This window comes from Oncorhynchus mykiss, chromosome 16 (assembly GCF_013265735.2).
Source record: "Oncorhynchus mykiss isolate Arlee chromosome 16, USDA_OmykA_1.1, whole genome shotgun sequence".
Lineage (NCBI taxonomy): Eukaryota > Metazoa > Chordata > Actinopteri > Salmoniformes > Salmonidae > Oncorhynchus > Oncorhynchus mykiss.
Window position 1 is genome coordinate 18,788,365 of NC_048580.1, and position 21,183 is coordinate 18,809,547.

Consider the following 21,183-nt stretch of genomic DNA (forward strand, 5'->3'; position numbering starts at 1 on the left):
GATTACCAACAATGACGAGACAACCTACAGGGAGGAGGTGAGGGCCCTGAGAGAGTGGTGCCAGGAAAATAACCTCTCACTCAATGTCAACAAAACAAAGGAGCTGATCGTGGACTTCAGGACACAGCAGAGGGAGCACACCCCTATCCACATCGACGGCACTGCAGTGGAGAAAGTGGAAAGATTCACTGACGATCTGAACTGGTCCACACACACACAGTGTGAAGAAGGTGCAAACTCAGGAGGCTGAAGAAATTTGTCTTGGCCCCTAAAACCCTCACAAACCTTTACAGATGCACAATTGAGAGCATCTTGTTGGGCTGTATCACCGTCTGGCACGGCAACTGCACCGCCCGCAACTGCAGGGCTCTCCAGAGGGTGGTGTGGTCTGCCCAATGCATCACCGGGTGATTTGAAGCGTGTACAAATCGTCTGTCCTCGGTTGCGACACTCGCTATTAAGTTTCCATGGCCGAGCAACCACACACAAGCCTAAGATCACCATGCGCAATGCCAAGCGTCGACTGGAGTGGTGTAAAGGTTTCCGCCATTGGACTCTGGAGCAGGTCAAACGCGTTCTCTGGAGTGATTAATCACACTTCACCATCTGGCAGTTCTAGTTCTAGAGTTTGGCACATGCCAGGAGAACACTACCTGCCCCAATACATAGCGCCAACTGTAAAGTTTGGTAGTGGAGGAATAATGGTCTGGGGTTGTTGTTTTGATGGTTTGGGCTAGGCCCCTTATTTCCAGTGAAGGGAAATCTTAACGCTACAGCATACAATGACAGTCTAGACAATTCTGTTTTTCCAACTTTGTGGCAACAGTTTGGGGAAGGCCCTCTCCTGTTTCCGTATGACAATGCCCCTGTGCACAAAGCAAGGCCCATACTGAAATGGTTTGTTGAGTTCCGTGTGGAAGAACTTGACTGGCCTGCACAGAGCCCTGACTTTAATCCCGTCAAACACCTTTGGTATGAATTGGAATGCCGACTGCGAGCCAGGCCTTATTGCCCAACATCAGTGCCCAACCTCAATAATGCTCATGTGGCTGATTGGAAGAAAGTCCCTGCAGCAATGTTCCAACAACAACGTTTTAGATGGATTGACTGCTTGTTTTGTCACAAACTGAAATTAGGTGAACTATTCTAATTTTTGGAAATGGCAGAGCGATTTCTTTATATTGCACTTTTTTAAAGCAGTGTAACAGTACAACTCCTGTGTGGGTTTTGTTAAGCAGTGTAAACTGATCTGCACTTTCAATTTCCACCGTTTTAAATTGCCTTAATACATTTGTGTATGTTTAAGCACCGACGCAATGAGGGTTTTGTATGTTTTTAGATGAATAAAGAAGATCAAGGATAATATACCATTCATCACATTACGCTGCAACACAATTGTGTGCTTTTTATTTATAACTCTTAGATACACTCGTGGGTCCTTCTAATTTCTAAGTAAATACCAATGGACTGTAAAATAACAATGGTGTAATGGTTTACTAACCATGTCCTCTCCGGTGGTGTCTGCCCTGTCAGTTGCCAGGAGGCTCAGGAGGAGCTGCTGGAGTTTCAGGAGGGCAGCAGAGAGCTGGAGGCAGAGCTGGAAACCCAGCTGGGGCAGGCTGAGCACCGCATGAGAGACCTGCACTCTGAGAACAGCAGGCTCAAGAACGAGGTGGACTCACTCAAGGTACCAAGATGAACACAATGAATGCACTTAAAGGACTGAATTCATTTTTTTCTGTGCTTGGAATGTGACATTTACAAATCTGAAACCCTGTGAATTTGTGATTTGAGTTCCCTGTGAATTTGAATATTACAACCATGAGTTGGTAAGAACATTTTTACAAGGCGCCTTTAGCGTTCGTGCTGAAAAAGTATGCTGCTCTTCTTTTGACAACTTATGAAAAACTCCATATCCTTGACATAATAAATTATTGATGACCATTTGAAGTTTGCATCATCATGGCTTGTCCTTTAGTGCTGTTCAGAGACGAGGCAAGTTGTTATAGCATGTATCTGTGAGTATCCCAGCGTAGATGATATTAAGGAAAATCAGGCATGGACAACAGTAAAGTAGGGGTTTCTTAGTCTGATGTGTAATCTAAATGAGAAATCTCTTTCATATCAGTCAGACAGACAAGGAACTCTTTCCCATTTTTGCTCTGATCACTACTACGGGAAACAGCCTATCAACAGTATCATATTTAGAGTTAGCAATGTGGCTAATGTGTATTGAGTTCCCACTTCCTCAGTTGGTAAATTATGTAGCACATTGCCTGGACTAATATGCACAAAAAGCATGCTGGCAAATAAAAAAAATAAAAAATCTGATTATTCTGGATCCTATTATGACATGTTGCACATCAAAATATCCATCATGCATTCCCTAAACATGTTAGATGAAATAGACATTTTTTTCCTGAACATGTTAGATGACTCATGTCTTGGCACTTGAAAAAGTCAGTCTAGAGCCCTCCTGCTTAACTACCTTGCTGCAAAGTATAGCGATTTGATATCTTATTCACTTAATGAGGGAATTATTTTATTAGACTTTTTGGTTGTAGGCTAATGTTGTAGCACATCAGGGGAGCTACTAGGTGTGTAGACTTTTGTTCCAGCCCCACTCGCCAGATTCTACAAATCAACTGCTCAAAGGGACCTTGTTAAGCGGACTCGGTTGTGCTGGATCAAAAGCCTGCACACCCAGCTCTCCAGATGGAGAGGTGACCACGTGTTTTATACAGTAACAGTGCTGATGTATATTTGACTTTAAGGCACAGTGGTATCATTATGGAAGCCAACATTCTGAACACTTAGAATTTTGTGATCTAGCTTATGAATTAGCCTATTGGGGTAGCCTAAACAAATGCAGATGGGAAAGCCCTTGCTTTAGCCATCTATAGCCTAACTGCTTTAACTATGCTACTACATCTGTTAGGCTACAGCAGAATAATCATTGCTAAATTAGCACACCAGCCTGAAATTATGAGTCATGTTGGTTGGTGAAAGAGCCAGCCCTAAAAATACAACTTTTTGCAAACATGGGCTCATTTCTGGAGAAGAATATTAGCAATTCAACTTCATGGAACCTGCAGATACCCTGTGTTTATCTCTGCCGTTTGTGCATTTTCATCATTCTGATTGGTCAAGTCAATTTTGGGGGAGTATCTGAAAAAATGTCATGCTATTCGAATAGTGAAATCATTTCAATTGCCAATCCCTAATTCTCATACATAATGCATCAGCATGTTAATTCGCGCTCCATAATTAGCTCTAGGATGAGCGTGGCTCTGCGTCCATGTTCACATTACGACTCCTGCCGTGCGAGTCAGTGAATCACGGCACCGGTGATGGTGAGATACGAACGTGTTAAGAATGTCATCTGTTCTGCTTTTATCCGACTGTATGGGGGTTATTCCAGGCAGTTAAAAAATGTTTCTTGCTTTCATGCCTTTGTTTATTGAAAATACCACAGCAACTAGTTCTCATTCTGACGCCAGAGTAAAGAATCTTAGAGATGCATTCATGTTGTGCAGTATGCGCTACATTTAGACTGTCTGTGACACCTTGTTTAACGCCTTGTTATGACATACTATTTACTTGACATAGGCTAGAATGTGTTTTGATGTAGTCAGTGTAGTATGCACATGTAGTTCATATAAAACGGCATGTCAGGACAAAGCAGGGCTTGTCTGGTTGAGGTTAGAGGTTCATTGATTCAGACGTGATGTATCCAGAAGATATAGGTCAGGCATGCAGACCCAGTCCCATCTATTGAGCTGGTCACCAGAGAGATGGAGGAGACATGGGTTACATCATCCCATAGCCTGAGAACGCTGGAGCACATCGGAGTGCTCTGAAAAATAGATGACAGAATGTAGGTTAACTCGGCGGTTCCCAGAGAGGGGTTGGGTTGAATGCGGAAGAGACATTTCAATTGAATGCATTCAGTTGTACAACTGACTAGGTATCCCTCTTTCTTTTCTCTTCTCTCTCCTAATCTCTCCATCCCTCTTGCAGGAGAAACTGGAGCAGCAGTATGCCCAAAGCTACAAGCAGATCAACATGCTGGAGGGTGACCTGGGTCAGACCCGGGGCATCAAGGAGCAGCTCCACAAATACGTCCGGGAGCTGGAGCAGTCCAACGACGACCTGGAAAGAGCCAAGAGGTCTGCAAAGAGACCAGACCACTACACAGTATCTAACAGACACATACTGGATACAGCATTAGAAGACGAACTGTAGGAGTCATAATTTGATATTTACTGTGTTCTTCAGGGTTATGTTCATTTTGGAGGAAAAGGGCAATATCTAACAGTAGTACTAATCTAACAATATAAGCAAAGGTAGTCATCCTCTGACCAATTTTCAGAAAACAAACCTATACATTAACCCCATGCAGAGAGGTGCTGATCAATGATGGAGGATGAGGTGCTTGTTGTGTGTTTCCTAGTTAATTGCCCACTGTGCTCTTCATTGGGAGTGATCAGACAGATGGCAAATATCCATTCCAATTAAAACACTTGCCCAATTGGGTCTGATTGCTGTAAATTGAATTGCATTGGATTCAGGTCAGCACTGTCACACATCGATGTAGATTACTTGGAGGAATCGGGACATTTGTTTGTCACTAAACGTTCATTTTCTAGTAAAAATGATGAGCTGACTCACACCTAACATTTTTGGTAGAGTTGCTGACTAACAAAGAGTAAACTGTATAAAAAGAAAGTCACACAAATTAAATGTATTCTCCTTTATTTCCTTCTGCAGGGCTACAATTGTGTCCCTGGAGGATTTTGAGCAGCGTCTGAACCAGGCCATCGAGAGGAATGCCTTCCTGGAGAGCGAGCTTGATGAGAAAGAGTCCCTCCTGGTCTCAGTACAGAGATTAAAAGATGAGGCCAGAGGTGCTTATTGATCCATTTTTACTCAAACCCCTGCCTGCCTTCACAGAATGAGCTGTTCTCTGTGAAATTAATAGAACCCATGTTCTCACAGCATTGCTTACAGCTGCAAATTATTGTTGGGAGAGACTATAACAGCATTATCCTCAATTTGAATGTCTGGTCTCAATATGGTCTGTTTTAGAGTTAAATATTATGTCTGTCTGCTTGTCTGTCAGACCTACGACAAGAGCTCGCCGTCCGAGAGCGAAATACGGACTTGACCAGGATGTCAGCACCTTCCTCGCCCAACCAGGAGGACAACGACAAGATGGATTCCTCTGTCCAGGCCTCACTGTCTCTCCCAGCCACGCCGCTCACCAATAGTCTGGACAACGCCTTCGCCAACCCAACAGGTACCCTTTTGCTCTGACCCAAATACCTCTATGTTGCCTAACCTTTTTTTTTTTTATGTGCAGATTACTGTATGTATTTATCTTCTTGTATTTATTTCCCCCCAGAGTTGTCAAACGGCCTTGGTAACTCACTAACTCCCTCTGCCAGAATATCAGCACTCAACATCGTAGGTGACCTGCTTCGGAAAGTAGGGGTGAGACATACATTTTTTCCATTTGTACACATCAATATTCACCGTATGCCCTGGTACCCTAAGACTATTGGTGTTTCTCATTATGCATACTACCGTGCTCCACACTCTCATGCTCCAAGTGCATTCTCCGAGGATGTTCTCTTGAGTACGTTCTTGTGAGGACTAGTGTGGAGAACGCATAAAACATTATATTTGAGAAGCACTCCCACTCCCCCTACTGTATTACCTCACGTTGTATCTCCCTATTCACTGAACCTTCTTCCAGCCAGGACAATGGCAACAATAGAGACTAAACAAGAAATGGACAAAGCAAACGTTTTACTTGATAATTATCAGCTAGATACGTGAATCGTTGTAATCTAGCTAGCTAGCCAGCTAAACAGGAAAAAATTACTTAAAACTAATGTTATGCAAGGTACAGTAGATGTCAATTCTTTGTGGGTAGCTAGCTAGCTAACACTTCTTTGTGCCTAGCCAGTTAGCCTTACTATGACTTTACTATGGACTTACCCATTCACTGAACCTTCCTTCTTCGAACCAAGACAATGGCAGAGACGAAACAATATATACACAAAGCAAACATTTTACTTTATAACTGTCAGCTAATTATATGTGAATTGTAATAATGTAGCTCACCAGATAGTATAAGTGGCAAAAATGACCTAAAACAAATATTATCCAAGGTAGATGTAAATTCTTTGTGGCTATCTGTTTAGCTAACAGTAGTAGCTAGCCAGTTAGCTCTATTAACTTACTATGGGCTTGTGACCTTCGCACTCTATAGTGGGATTGTCGGCAGGTAACCATGCCAAAATTAGCATAGCATGTATTTGTTAACGTATCAAGATAAAATGTTGTAGTCAAGCAAAATATGAGATGTGAATAGGCAACATTTTCATTCTGAAGTCAGTGTATTTTCTCTCACTTCAGCTCAAATAATGGCCGCTATTGATTGAGAAAATTTGCGTCATTTCTTATGTGGTTGCGTCATATTTATTTTCATACTTTCCTTTGAAGATTGCATCGATGCATGCTTTAAAATAGAGAAGTGCTCTACATGCTCCATTTCGCATACTTTGATTTGGACTCATACTCCGACCCTCCCGTGCTCCAATTTGCATGCTCGGAGCCCGGTAGTATGCATTTTGAGAAACACCCCTTGTCTTATACCATATTGTCATCTCGCTAATAGTGGAAGGCCTCTTATCTTTCTGCATTCTCTATGTCCGTCTCAGGCTCTGGAGTCTAAGCTGGCAGCCTGCAGGAACTTTGCCAAGGACCAGAAAGCCAGAAAGTCTTATGCCATCACGGAAAACGGGAACGTGATCAACGGCAACACAGCCAAGTTCTCCCATACCCTCCACATGACGTCGTCGTACTACGACAAAACGTAAGTCGAAGCCCGCTTCCACTTCACCCTCAGTGAGCCACACATTACTCATTGGTGATGAACAGGAAATGAAAGCTTCGATTTTCTGAGAAAGAAACTTGGCAAAGGACAACAACGTTTCATAATGTCAAATTGTCTTTATTTGGATTTAGGCCTAATGCATTTGTCATTTTTATGATTATTGTTTGCTGTGTTAAGCAGTCAGTCACTCCTAAGACCGTTTTGTTTCAGTTAGATTTTTTAACGTTGACAAATTTGACTGTAGAAATGTGTATTTGAAATGCTTGTTTAGTGTTGGGAGTCTATGGAGGTGTGTTGATGATGATTTTGAGGAGTTATGGATGTCGATGAGGCCTCTCAGACCCTTGTGTTTTTCCCCAGCAGGAGAGAGAGGGTCATATTCCCTGCATTACTTCTGGGTAATGGTCTTCCTCCTCCGATGCTGATGATGTGTGGGGAAGTTAGTCAGTCACCTGCATGCTGTTTGATTAACAAGCCTCCCTCCCTTTCCCATCTAGTGCTGAGGTAGACTCCCTCACCGTGGGGCTAGATAACTGCTTTGGGTAGTGGTACATTCATTCCCCTGCTTTCTTAACACTATGCTGATACATCCACATGTGATTAATATGCCTGTCTGTTTGCTGGTGTGAGTTGGTAGCTTTCAATATAGTGTCATTCAATTTGGATCAATCATCATATTGGGGGAGATTCTCGGAGGTGTGTTTAATGACCCAGGAGAAAGCATGTAGTGCAATGGAAGGGTTGGTTATGGTACAGTACTTCGATTTTGTGCTCACATTGTCAATTAACTACAAACTACTGCATGTGAACAAGGCACCACAGTTGTGCAGCTGATTCTAAAGTGCAAAGTCAAAAGTCATCTTTCACTGTTCTTATGACAGCCGGTGCTGTCCTTCTGTTGTTCCTTGTTGAGGTTGTATTTCAAGGTATACATACTACTAGATGTCCCATATAGAAGTGGTGTGACTATTTGGCAAGGTTGTAGTGTCATGGCGTTGTGTTTCTGCTGTGTGAAGAACTATTGATATGAGGCTGGCTGAGCATGCTGAGCAAGACATGGTTACAAGGCACAGTTTGGGTTTCACCGCAGGGAGGAGTGGATTATAAATCTCTCTTTACAAGAGAGCACACTGCCACCACTGTGCCTTACTATTCAGAGACATAGCTTCTTAATAGGACATGAGTTTGAAGTGGAGTGTATATACTACAAAATAACAGTAGCTTAGAATTGACTTTGTTTGCCATGGTCCTAACCATACTGAACAAAAATATGAACGCATCATGCAAAAATGTCAATGATTTTACTGAGTTAAAGTTAATATAAGGAAATCAGTCAATTGAAATAAATGGATTAGGCCCTAATCTATGGATTTCACTGACTGGGCAGTGGCGCAGCCAGGTGGGCCAGGCCAAGCTAATCAGAATTAGTTTTTCCCCACAAAAGGGCTTTATTACAGACTGAAATACTCCATAGTTTCATAAACTGTCCAGGTGGCTGGTCTCAAAAAATCCTGCAGGTGAAGAATCTGGATGTGCTGGTCCTGTGCTGGTGTGGTTACATGTGGTTGTGAGGCCTGTTGGCCATACTGCCAAATTCTCTAAAATGATGTTGGAGTTGGCTTTTGGTATAGAAATTAACATTAAATTATCTGCCAACAGCTCTGGTTGACATTCCTGCAGTCAGCATGCCAATTGCACACTCCCTCAAAACTTGAGACATCTGTAGCATTGTGTTACAAAATTGCACATTTTATAGTGACCTTTTATTGTCCCCAGCACAAGGTGCACCTGTAGTGCTGTTCATTCAGCTTCTTGATATGCCACACCTGTCAGGTGGATGGATTATCTTGGTAAAGGAGAAATGCTCACTAAAAGGAATATAAAGACATTTGTGCATAACATTTTAGAGAAATAAGCTTTTTGTGCTTATGGAACATTTCTGGGATCTTTTATTTGAGTTTATGAAACATGGGACCAACACTTTATATGTTGCGTTTATATTTTTGTTCTGTGTAAGTTGAACAAACTCCTAGGTATTTTCCATTTGTGCAGGGAGGGGCAAACTGGCTGAGAGGACTTTTAGAGCCTTTGAAGTCAGTGATCTTCCAATCACATACTTTATAAACGATTTGGCACAGTCTAAACCATAACAGAATCTAAAAATACATCAAGTTTAATTTTTGTCTGCACGTGCCCGAAGCCCTGTGTGTGCTGCCTAGCAGCGTGACCGTGCCAGGGCCAACTGATAGTAGGATAATGAGGACAGAGTGAGGTAACCTGCTAGGGCTCAGGTCACTGGTTCAACCCTGCGCTGTCACTGGGATCCATCGACCACTGGTCACTGGTTCAACCCTGCACTGGCACTGGGATCCATTGACCACTGGAAAGTGTGCCTGCTTGTGGAGTGACAGAGTTTGCCTTAATTAAAATGGCCCCATTGTCTGGCAGTCTAGTAGAGCTGTAGGCACCAGGGTACCACTTTAAAGTGATACTCCAGTTTATCTACTCCACCAATAGGGCTACATTTTATTTGTAGTCTTACATCTAACACTCCCCCATTAGAATTAATTTGCTTAGGCCTAGCCCAGTAATAAAACTCACATTATTTAAAATGCCATGTAATACCTAGCTAATTATAAGGCAGATTTGATGTGTTCTATGGTTTTACCACCTTATAATATGAATCCAGCAAGGTTAATTTTGTAAGGACCAGCAAGTGAGATGCTGCCTAACCCTCAGTCGACCAGACTAATCCATGTTGTTTTGTGTTTACAGCAGGGCGGTGAACGGCCTGGACCCTGGCACTCTGACAGCCATCACTGCACCCCCTGCTCCCTCCCTCCCTGGCCTCCTACCTCTCATCATGTGACAGTGACAGACACCACACCCCAATTTAATCCCCCCCACACACACCCTGCCAATGGACAAGGCTATATCCTTAAACAGAAAGCATTGTGATGACTTCAAACAAGAGAACGCACATGAAAATGGCTAGCACTATTAAACACTTTTCACATACTGTAATACTGGCCCCTCTTTGCAGCCACTGCATATTCACAGGCTGTCTGTGTAATTCTGGCCCTTTAGTGCTTGTGCTTTGGTCCTACTGTACATGTGGCTCACATTTTATATGTACTTGCAAATTGTTTACTGCTTGTACATATAGCCCACTCTACACAGACATCCAAAGAGGTGCATCCAAAGAGACGGTATCTATGTAGGATCCTATCCTCTCTGCAGTAATTTTTCAAATCTTTAGTTTAGACAGAAAAAACACATTATGCAATTGAAAGTGTGATACAGTGAGGGTTTCCGATATACATGTTACCGTAATTTTATTTAACTGTTATGATTTATCAGAGATGGTGTAGCAAGTGAAAGAATATAGATTAGCCAGAGTCTACAGAAGAAGTCAAATGTCTGGATTACTGTAACACATTCATCTAGCAGCATTGCCTTATACAATGCATAGGCCCTCTCTCCTCTAACTCTCCACCCCTCATTTGACATGTCTTATAAATGGAAACTAGGGTTAATGGATTGGCAGCTGGCACACATGTGTAGATGTGTTTAATAGCCTAGAACGGTCCTTCACCACGTGGACCTGCTCCTAACAAGCTGACTTATTGTCCGTCACTAAAGGTGGTTTAAATCTCTTGTCGACCTCCTATGCCTTTCTGACCTTGAGTTTAAATCAGTAGCCATCTGAAGAATATTAATGTTAGTTTTGTTTTTATTTATGTAATGTGTTCCAATTAAAATGCATTGGTTTAGACCTGTTCAAAAGGGATGGTGAAGGAAAATCCTCTGTGTCTTCGTGTTGAGTGTTCTGGGCTACTTAGTCTCAGCTCAGTTTAACCGTATGACAACGTGCACGGTATTGGTCATATTGATCATTATTTATATATGTCCACTTGAGTGGTGCTGTCATGGTGTTTTAGACCACTTTTGCCAGTATTCCATTTTTGGATTTTAACTCCAAGTCTTTCATTTTTGGTGTTTGAATTTTCACTGGTATCTTATTGTATTTAAAATATCACACAACCCTGTGTTAGCAACCTATATTGTAAGTTAAGAGCACTTTATCCAGTGCAAATATTTTCCTTGTATTTTCACATTATTCTATCAGTTTTATTCAAGTGCAATATTGCCTGTTTGTATGTTTTGTTAATTTATTAAATTCATTTTATGGCATGATGTGTTCAAATATATAGGATGTGATTATACATCAATTAGTCATATCATGATGTAGGATCCGTTGTCTTAAAATGTTGAGAAAATAAATAAATATAAAGCCATGTTTCTTATTGTTTTTAACTTAAAGTAGTCCACAATGCAAATTTAGCAATTCAACTCTAGCTTCATACCATGAGCCATTACAGGTTGTATATTGGTGTTCTCCTTCGATCTAGTTGAGGGCAGCAATGAATGGGATTGGTTAAATTTAGGCGAGTCATCCTAATTAGTTAAGGTTTCAGTAGTGATTTGGTTAAATTTAGGCAATAATTGTGAAACTAAACGGCTGGATTCGAAACAGAGAATTTAGCAACCTATGTTATGCTCTCTGCACCCAGTAGGCTACAATGTTGGATTTAATTAAATAGAGGGTGTTCATTAGTCTTGGCTAGAAGGGATCAAGCTTTTGTCAAATTAACGTCAGATTTGTTTCGTAGCAAGTTACATGGAACCCAAACCGGCTGCGCGCTTGCCCCATCATGCATAAATGTATTTTGTCCCCCCACACCAAACGCGATCACGACACGCAGGTTAAAATATCAAAAACTCTGAACCAATTATATTAATTTGGGGACAGTTCGAAAAGCATTACACATTTATGGCAATTTAGCTAGCTAGCTTGCACGTGCTAGCTAATTTGTCCTATTTAGCTAGCTTGCTGTTGCTAGCTAATTTGTCCTGGGATATAAACATTGAGTTGTTATTTTACCTGAAATGCACAAGGTCCTATACTCCACCAATTAATCCACACAAACGGTCAACCTAATAATTTCTAGTCATATCTCCTCCTTCCAGGCTTTTTCTTCTCTTGACTTTATATTGTGATTGGCAACTTTCATAAATTAGGTGCCTTACCGCCATTGACCTAGTTCATCTTTCAGTCACCCACGTGGGTATAACCAATGAGGAGATGGCACGTGGGTACCTGCTTCTATAAACCAATAAGGAGATGGGAGAGGCAGGACTTGCAGCACGATCTGCGTCAGAAATAGAACTGACTTCTATTTTAGCAGTTGGCACAGTGAGCAGTGTGCCTGCAATAATTGAATAATAGTGATTTCTGAATTTATTTTGTAATGCTCGTGCATTACTGCTCACGCATTGTAATGCTCACGCGATGCGAGCACGAGTCAGGGTATTAGTAGAACTTACGCGGCAGGTTGAGATAATTAGTTCAAGGTTAGGAAAAGGGTTATGGGTAGTTAAAATGCTTTTATTTTTATAAAATACATATACAAAAGCTGGATTCCTTCTAGCCATGACCAGGTAATATACTCACGTTAGCTACGCTGATTCATGGACAGTATATCCAGGTTGCATCTGGTTTATAAGGACCAACATCAGATGCGCACTTTCAGGGAGCAGCAAACGACATCACCACATCCAAAAAACATGGCAGACATTGGATGAGTTTAAAATCAAAGAAAGTACAGTATGAAGATGGGCAGAAACTGCTTCTCCAATAGAAATCCCAGATCACGCTTGTAGGTGATGTCATGGTGACGTTGGCTAGCTAAGCTCATGCGCAGAAATAAGTCATACCTACACATGCCTACTTGTTAACAAAATTAAGGAAGTTTCCTTTAAAGTTATTCATATTATCCTGCCAACCACTATATGAAGAGGTTTTTAAAAAACAAACTCAAATTGTAATGACCACCCAGAAACGGTGTTGCATCTTTTTTTGGCATTGTATTCATGTAAGGAAACTGTGGCAAGACATCAGTAGATTTATAATTGAACACATTTATACTATTATGTGGAGATGTACTGCTTGGATTCATTACCTATGATAAAATTGTTTCAACTTATTTCTATGTAATTTCATTCTTTTGGCTAAATTTCATATTCACAAATGCAAATTTACAAACAAAACACCACATTTTCATACCTTACAAAAATAAATGTAACTATTTTAAGACATACTCTGCTAACAAAAAAGCTGTTACACTTAGAATTATATGTCCCTTAAGGTCCTTGTGTAATGTGATCTTGTACCCACTAGCCCAATTGTCCGTTGTATATTATTTATATATACTTGTGTTTCTCCCAAGTACTTTCTGTATTGATTTGTCAATAAAAAAATATATTTAAAAAATGGGGTCTAACAGTAGTCTCGCGCCCGAACTACGCATGTGCAGGCCGTTAAATCAAAGGCACTCAGTTATAAAGTTGTTTTTGACTCAAATGAAAACGTGTCAGTTTGTCACTTTCACGAGTTTGGAGTAATAACATGTTCAACTACTTAAAGACATTATGTACATGTATGTGCGCAGTAGTAATTTGATATTAAACTGATGGCAGGCAGATTATGTAATAGTCATGGAAACACCGTACTCTGTTTATCATAACTGGCTAAGGTCGAAATCGAAGTAAGCATACACTGATTAAAACACCTGGTTTTCTGAGCAATATTTTGAAGTATTAGGACATGTAAACACCTCAATCAGCATTCCAGCTGTGTATTTGATCTGCTCATGTGCTAGCACCAGCCAAGCCAGCCTCCATCTTTGGTGCACCCGATACAATTGCAATCAGTTGTTGATTATATCAACTATAATCAGAAATCAAGCGATATGAATCAGACAGTGGGGCGCTGCCTGACCCACTATTTGGTCAGAATGTTCAAATCAACGTTTCATATCATGGTGTAGATGTACTGTAGATCGAATTGCACTCAAATTTTCTTCCCTATTAGGGGTCATATTAGCGGGCTATCCAGGGGTTAGCGCGAGGGAATGTATTGTAATGAAACAGGCAGGGAGCAGGTCTCGAACCCTGCAAAAGCATGCTCAAGTGGCAGAGTCGATATCCGCGCTTATAAAGCCAGGGTCGTTACACTACTCCCTCCCAGTGTTGCCAACTCCTCAGTAAGGAAAGTAGCTATTGGCTGTCCTAAAAGTCGCTAAATGATGTCATCACCTAATTTGTATAATTGGCCATGTGCATGTAATTGTGATGGACGCTGTAGGAGAGGAATAACGTTGTGGGAGAGACAAAAAGTGACAAAAAAAACGCCCTACATATGTTTTGAACTACAAATGAGCAAGCTGCAGAGAGTGGCACACACAGCAAATAAAAACCATATATTTGAGGCCATACTCCTTCAGCACTTTATGGACCCCATTGTTAATCCCAGTCATAACAGAGGCATTGTCAGTCCCTATCCCCAGGAGTTTCTCTTTTTTAGGACAACACTTCTCGAGGAAAGCCACAACAGCACGGCTATAGATTTGGCATCTCCCTCCAACTCAACAAGCCCCAGAAATGTTGATACAATTGTCTGCTTGGTATCACTAAAGTACCTTATCACAACCCCCAGGTACTTAGAAACACTTACATTGGTGGACTCATCGAGGAGGAGGCTGAAATGCTGGTCACCCACATCTGCAGCCAACTTTTTCAGAAAGTATGGTGCTAGAACACCATTAATAATTTCTGTGCACTTTGTCCTGGCATTTGGAAGTGGGTAGCAGCAGTGGAGTCTGAGAAAGCAGCTCTACATGCTTCTCCAATGTGGTCACATGCTAGCATGGAAGTGTTCAGCAATAGCTAAATGCCATGGTGGCCTCAACCTTTTTTGTAGTCAGTTTTTTTTAACCATAAATGGCAGCTTGTTTTTGGTGGAACTGTTATAAGGCGTTGCCTTTCGAGTATGTTTTTGAGTTGGCATGTGTTTTTTTTACATCACTAAGTGTGGCGTAGAAATCAGCCTTACAATACAGACAGTATGCCCGTGTATCATCTCCAATAAACAGCTTCAACCCAGCCTTTGAATTTAGGGTTTGATTCCCACTCCTTTCTGTATTTTTGAGTGTACAGTTTAGACTGAGACATGATGAGCTAGCCAGCTAGATGTTTAGCTTATGTCACAGAGAGATACACACACAGTGGACAAGGTGAGTAAGTGACTGAGGCTGTGTGAGTCAAATGCAGTGATTTATTTTTGACAAAGAACATTTTACATTTACATCCTTCCCTGAATGTAACCCAGGGCGGGTTCAGAAAAAGGCGGCTTCCCGCATGGGCGATTACTTTGCAGTCTGGACGTGGAGGGGTGAACATCTCCTGCTCTGACTGCAGCTGCGCGAGGAATGGGCCACCTTTGAGTGCTTTGGGATGGGGGATGGGCTCACGGCAGCACCCGCTGCTCGTTGAGAAGAGTAAGAACGATACGTGTTTTCACGTCAGTCTCCAATAACACCAGAAAAGGTCGTTAGATTTGTCGCTAGTCAATTTTTTGAAAATGTGTCGCTAGAGGGGTCTGAATACTCGTTAAATATAGCAACTAAGTAGCTAATTGGCAACACTGCTGTCTCCTTTCAAAGAGCGCGTCCTCGCGTTAGCTTGTGACTCAACGTCTTATAGGAGCGCGCTCACCAGCCAAGCACACGCACTGTCGTGGATGCAAGGTCCGATCACTTCTGACACCAGTGTAATGAAAACAGCAGGTCTCAGCAGGTCTCAAACCCTCGACCTTCTAGCCCGAAGTCCAGCACGCTATCGAATGCCTCAAAAGCATGCTCAAGCGGCAGAGTTGATATCCGTGCTTATAAAGCCAAGGTCGTTACAGTATGCATCTTAGAATAAAAAATGCTTCCCAATGATTGAAATATTTTCTGCATTTCAGAGTGCCATCAGTAGCATGATTTCAGATATGTCCATGTAAACAGGATTATTAGGGAAATTCTTTGCGAAGCATGTAAACATTTTAAACAAATGTATATTAATCTGACTATCCACAATAATCATATTAACCATGCTCATTGTCTCGAAGCTAGGTTGTGCCTTTAGATTGTGAAAATGAACAGCTAAGGAATAATCTTTCACTTCTGTAATTTATTTCTCAAACCCCTGGCCTGCTTCGCAAGCCCTTTGGAAGTCTCCGTTGCCTCTGGGTTTAGAAACTCTGATAAAATGTTCAACTTTCTGCTGTGAGGGAGCCGTAGTGAAGTCAGCCGGAGTGAAAATTATTTTAATAATTCAATGAATGTTTTGTGCACAAAGGTGATGCCTTAAGTGTCTTATTAGGAATTTTAAAATCTGACTTCTTTGTGTCAGTGTACGGAAATAGTATTTCTGGGCCGGTCGTCAGTTAAACTGCTGTACCGAAGCAAAACTGTAGTAACAGTTGAAACCGTGCCTCTGGACTGGAACTCTGGCCCCTTGGACCGCTCTAACTGTGAAAAAAAAAATGGAAGGCAGTTGGGAAGAGGCAAGATCAGGTGGGACCACAGCCAATAAGAGAGCAGATAGGCGTGTGAACAACTGGCACAACTCCTATATAAAGCGTTTTTAAGTTTCCAGGATGTCACGTGTCCTACTTATATCACACTCGTAACATCCTAAGCATTACGAAACTTCTATTCGATCAAACAAGCTAATAAGTCATTCCATTTTCTGTTGACCAAATTCAACACAATTCAAAGAGCTTTATTGGCATGGGAAACGAAGGTTATGTATGTAACCACGGTTATGTGAGCAATATGGATCACTCCAATATATTGGTATCACTCCCCTGCGGAGGGATACATCTGAGGTGAGGATTTACAGATTTACTCCCGTGTACACCTGTGTCACGGCTGGGGTCCGCCCCTATATATAGACCCCATGGCCATGACACAGGTTCTCTACATCATTTTTTAAGCGCCTCTAGCACTGTAGAGGATTGGCGTGATCCATATAGCTCACATACGTAACCTTCGTTATGTTTCACTATATTGGATCAGTCCAATATATTGATATACCTGTACCAGATTAGTCGGTGCTAGAGAGACCTGGCCAGCCAGCGGCAAATTCCCAGTGCGGGACCAAAATGCAGGGGCCGTCAATGTGCAAGGGTGGTCCCAGTCCCCGGAAGGGGAGGGGGGCGGGGTCGTAAGAAGAACCTTCAGGTGGAATGAAGGGTTGCGACAGAGATATACTCCTCCCACCAGGGTCCACCCAGTAGCACTCAGAACTTACTGAAAAAGCATGGAGCTCACCCACCCTCTTCTTGGAAGTAATCGCCACCAAGAAAACCACCTTCATAGAGGGGTGTTTCAGGGAGGCAGACTCCAACGGTTCGAAAGGCGGTTTTGCCAAAGCTGCCAAGACCACATCCAGATTCCAGCTCGCCATTGAACAGGTCCTAGCTGGACGCAGGCAACGAACCCCCTTCATAAACCTGGAGACCAAGGGATGGCGCCCCACAGGCCTGTCCATTCACCTGACATGGCAGGCAGATATAGCGGCCAAATACCCTCTCAGTGTAGATGCTGCCAAGCCCTCGTCCAAGCGAGACTGTAGGTATTGTAGGACATACTGCACCCCACATGACTCGGGCACAACCTCAATACCAGTGCACCAAGAGCAGAACAACCGCCAGCGCAACTGGTATGCCGCGGTTGTAGCCGGTACCCTTGCGCTCTGCATGGTGTTCATTAAGCACTCCTGTAGTCCTAACATTAACTATTGGTGCCGTTCAGCGGCCAAGCCCACAGACTGAGGCGGTGCGATCTCCCAGCAGGTCGGGTCTCAGGGGCAGTTGCCAAGGTGTCCCAGACAACAACAGGGACAGGAGAAGGCTGATACAGGGTCATCTGGGCCAGTATGGAGCCACCAGCAGCAGACGATGCTCCGCCATCCTGGTCCTGTCCAGCACAGCCTGGATCAGGGGAAAAAGAGGGGGGAATGCGTAAAGCTCCAGCCCAATCATGAGCCAGAGCATCCAAGCCCAGAGGCCCTAGTGGATCTGACATGGAGTACCACAGGGGGCAGTGTGCATTGCCAAGGGAGGCAAACAGGTCCACCTACGCCCAACCAAACTTGTCTCAATCCCGCCCTGTGTAAGTTGGTTCTGGACTTTGACGGTCAGCCCCCAGGTGGTGAAGGTAGGAAACAACATCTCCAATTGGCTAACCCTCAACACTGCGGCCCCACAAGGGTGTGTACTCAGCCCCCTCCTGTACTCCCGGTTCACCCACAACTGCGTGGCCATGCACACTTCAAACTCAATCATCAAGTTTGCAGATAACACAACAGTAGTGGGCTTGATTACCAACAACGACGAGACAGCCTACAGGGAGGGGGTGAGGACACTCGGAGTGTGGTGTCAGAAAAACAACCTCTCACTCAATGTCAACAAAACAAAGGAGATGATCGTGGACTTCAAGAAACAGCAGAGGGAGCACCCCCCTATCCACATTGAAGGGACAGCAGTGGAGAAGGTGGAAAGTTAAGTTCCTCTGCGTACACATCACAGACAAACTGAACTGGTCCACCCACACAGGCGCAACAGCGCCTCTAACCTCAAAATCCTGACAAACTTTTACAGCTGCACAATCGAGAGCATCCTGTCGGGCTGAACGTAAACCGCAAGGCTCTCCAGAGGGTGGTGCTGTCTGCACAACGCATCACCGGGGGAAAACTACCTGCCCTCCATGACACCTACAGCACCCGATGTCACAGGAAGGCCAAAAAGATCATCAAGGACATCAACCACCCTGCCTGTTCACACCGCTACCATCCAGAAGGCGAGGTCAGTACAGGTGCTTCAAAGCTGGGACCGAGAGACTGAAAAACAGCTTCTATCTCAAGGCCATCAGACTGCTAAACAGCAATCACTAACTCAGAGAGGCTGCTGCCTACATTGAGACCCAATCACTGGCCACTTTAATAAATGGATCACTAGTCACTTTAAACAATGCCACTCTAAAAATGTTTACATATCTTACAATACTCATATCACATGTATATACTGTATTTTATACCATCTATTGCACCTTTGCCTTCACTCATCCATATACTTACATGTACATATTGTCATTCACCCCTTTAGATTTGTGTGTATTAGGTAGTTGTTGGGGAATTGTTAGGATTTGTTAGATTACTTGTTAGACATTACTGCACCGTCGGAACTGGAAGCACAAGCACTTCGCTACACTCGGGGGGGGGGGGGGGGGGGGGGGGGGGGGGGGGGGTTATTCTCTTGAATGTATTTCCCATTTGAATCTATGAGAAGCACAACCTCTGGCTTTTGTGTGTCCTCGTGGATGTGTAGGAGCTGACAGGAGGGCTGTTAAGAAGGGGTGGCGTCTGTTGGGTTGGTGGGTCCTGTGTTGTCTGTCCCATCATGGTATTGAGGTTGTGGTCCAGGTCTGAGGTGGACTGTTCTGCTGGATTCTCTGAGGGAGTCACACCTCAGCTATCTCACTTCCTCCTTCAGTGCTGTTCCATGTGTTCCTCTCTTCTCCTTCAGTGCTGTTAGCTGTTCCATGTGTTTCTCTCTTCTCCTTCAGATCTGTTAGCTGTGCCATGTGTTCCTCTCTTCTCCTTCAGATCTGTTAGCTGTGCCATGTGTTCCTCTCTCTCCTCAAGTTCTCTCATCTCAGTCCGGGGTGCAGCAAGCTCTCTCGTCTATCTCCACCTTCAGCCCTCCGGGTCTTGTGGTGGGGGGGGGGGGGGGGGGGTGTGTGTGAGTGTGGACTCGCTCTGAGCTCCACAATTACTCTCTCCATCTTTGTGAATATATCTCACTCAACAATGGAGGATCAGTGCAGTTGTGGAACCTGGGTCTGTTCAGTGATGGGGGGAGGGGGGGGTGACTCTCTTGGGGCTGCTCGTCTGCTGGGCAGTTTGAGGATGAGGTGTGATTTGACTCACTCAGATGGGGAGTCCTCACCAAGAGAGAGCTTTTCCTTTTGTGCTCTCTCTTTGATCCCTCCATAAAAAACTGCTTAGTGAGCAAAAAAAAAATGCTGCCTGTTGCAAAGACCCAGGTGGCAGCATAAAAACCCTGAGGGATGATGTCACAGCTGGACCTTATTGGAGAAATTGCTCTCGCTTCGCCTCTTCCGCTCTGGTTCTAATCCGTGATTTCTCGTATCCTCTGTCTCCTTCTCAAACCTATTGGAGAATGTCCCCCCCTCTGACCTCCAATGCAGTTTAACAAGGTGAGGAGAGACGGTGTAAGGAATAAAGGAAAGAATAATTGAGAAAAAGCTCAAACTTGAATAATGAAAACTTAATTGAGCGTAAACTCTGCCCACTGCCTTCCTCCAACATGTCACATTCAAGGCCTAAACTCACCAAGGGCAAGGCGTTTGTAGGATGTATTGGCAAGGGTGTTGTTAGGCACGAGACGAAGTTGTTCGTTCTTAATGTTCTATTGCCATACTGGCTTGCAACGTTCTTATCCCTTGCTTGCTAGCTAGCCAACTACGGCTAACTTACAGTCATGTCAAAAAGTGCAGCCAGAATAACAGCAAAGTAGCTGCATTTGTATTTGTTTAAGCTGTTTTCTAGTGACATTTATTTGGATACATCCATAACAATGAGGCGCGATTTACCCTGGCATAGAAAATGTTCTCACTAGTCAGGACACTGTTGTTCAGAGCTAGCCAACAACACAGCTACAGCAACACAATCAATCACTTCAAACTGAAGCTGGAAAGACTGCAAATTAGCTGCGTTTCGTTTGACCTTTTTTCAATTTACATTTGTTTTTGTATATATATCCATAAAAATTATGCCAGCTGATTCATGATTTCGACTGTCTGAGAAACGCTGCCTGTCTGTCTCGTCCTGACACGTTCATTACTAGTACAGGACAGCAGGAGATCAAATGTTGTAAATGTTGGAGAGACAGACAGCAAGGTTTATACAAACCTCCGCTGTTGAAAACAAAATGTTAGTCTAAATGAAATGTGAGATAATGTCTAGATGCTTTTTATAGTGGAGATTAAGTTTATAAATTGCCTGGCTGGGCTGATGAGACAGTCGATTGCGTAAATAGGCATTTTAAACGTCATAGACTTTGCTGGTGGCAAATTGTTGAATAGACACCAGCGAGAATGTTGTTTTAACCAATCAGCATTCAGGATTTGACCCACCGTTGTATAAAATTATAATAACCCAACCGAAGCCGGGCGGGCGGGTTGTCTGCTATGACGCATCACTCAATTAGTACGTGTCTATTTTGGCGTTTTATCGCTGGCGCTGTAATCACACAAAATAATACAAACGTCAGTATTCACTTTTTTTCTAGCTCAATTGGAAGAGGT

General features: G+C 43.2%; 1 protein-coding gene across 3 annotated transcripts in view; it reads left to right on the forward strand.

Annotated features, from left to right (window-relative positions):
- ndel1a (nudE neurodevelopment protein 1-like 1a) overlaps positions 1-11,202 on the forward strand; it is a 33,668-nt gene extending 22,466 nt beyond the window's left edge. The window contains exons 3-10 of one of the 3 annotated variants that reach the window (XM_021565032.2): positions 1,534-1,687; positions 4,021-4,169; positions 4,771-4,907; positions 5,123-5,299; positions 5,405-5,493; positions 6,729-6,883; positions 7,268-7,343; positions 9,680-11,202. In XM_021565032.2, coding sequence (XP_021420707.2) covers positions 1,534-1,687; positions 4,021-4,169; positions 4,771-4,907; positions 5,123-5,299; positions 5,405-5,493; positions 6,729-6,883; positions 7,268-7,343; positions 9,680-9,862 — 1,120 coding nt within the window. In that variant the 3' untranslated portion in view covers positions 9,863-11,202. The remainder of the gene's footprint in view (positions 1-1,533; positions 1,688-4,020; positions 4,170-4,770; positions 4,908-5,122; positions 5,300-5,404; positions 5,494-6,728; positions 6,884-7,267; positions 7,344-9,679) is intronic. The other 2 variants (XM_021565034.2, XM_021565033.2) reach the window with 2 other exon arrangements.
- The last annotated feature ends 9,981 nt before the right edge of the window (positions 11,203-21,183 follow it).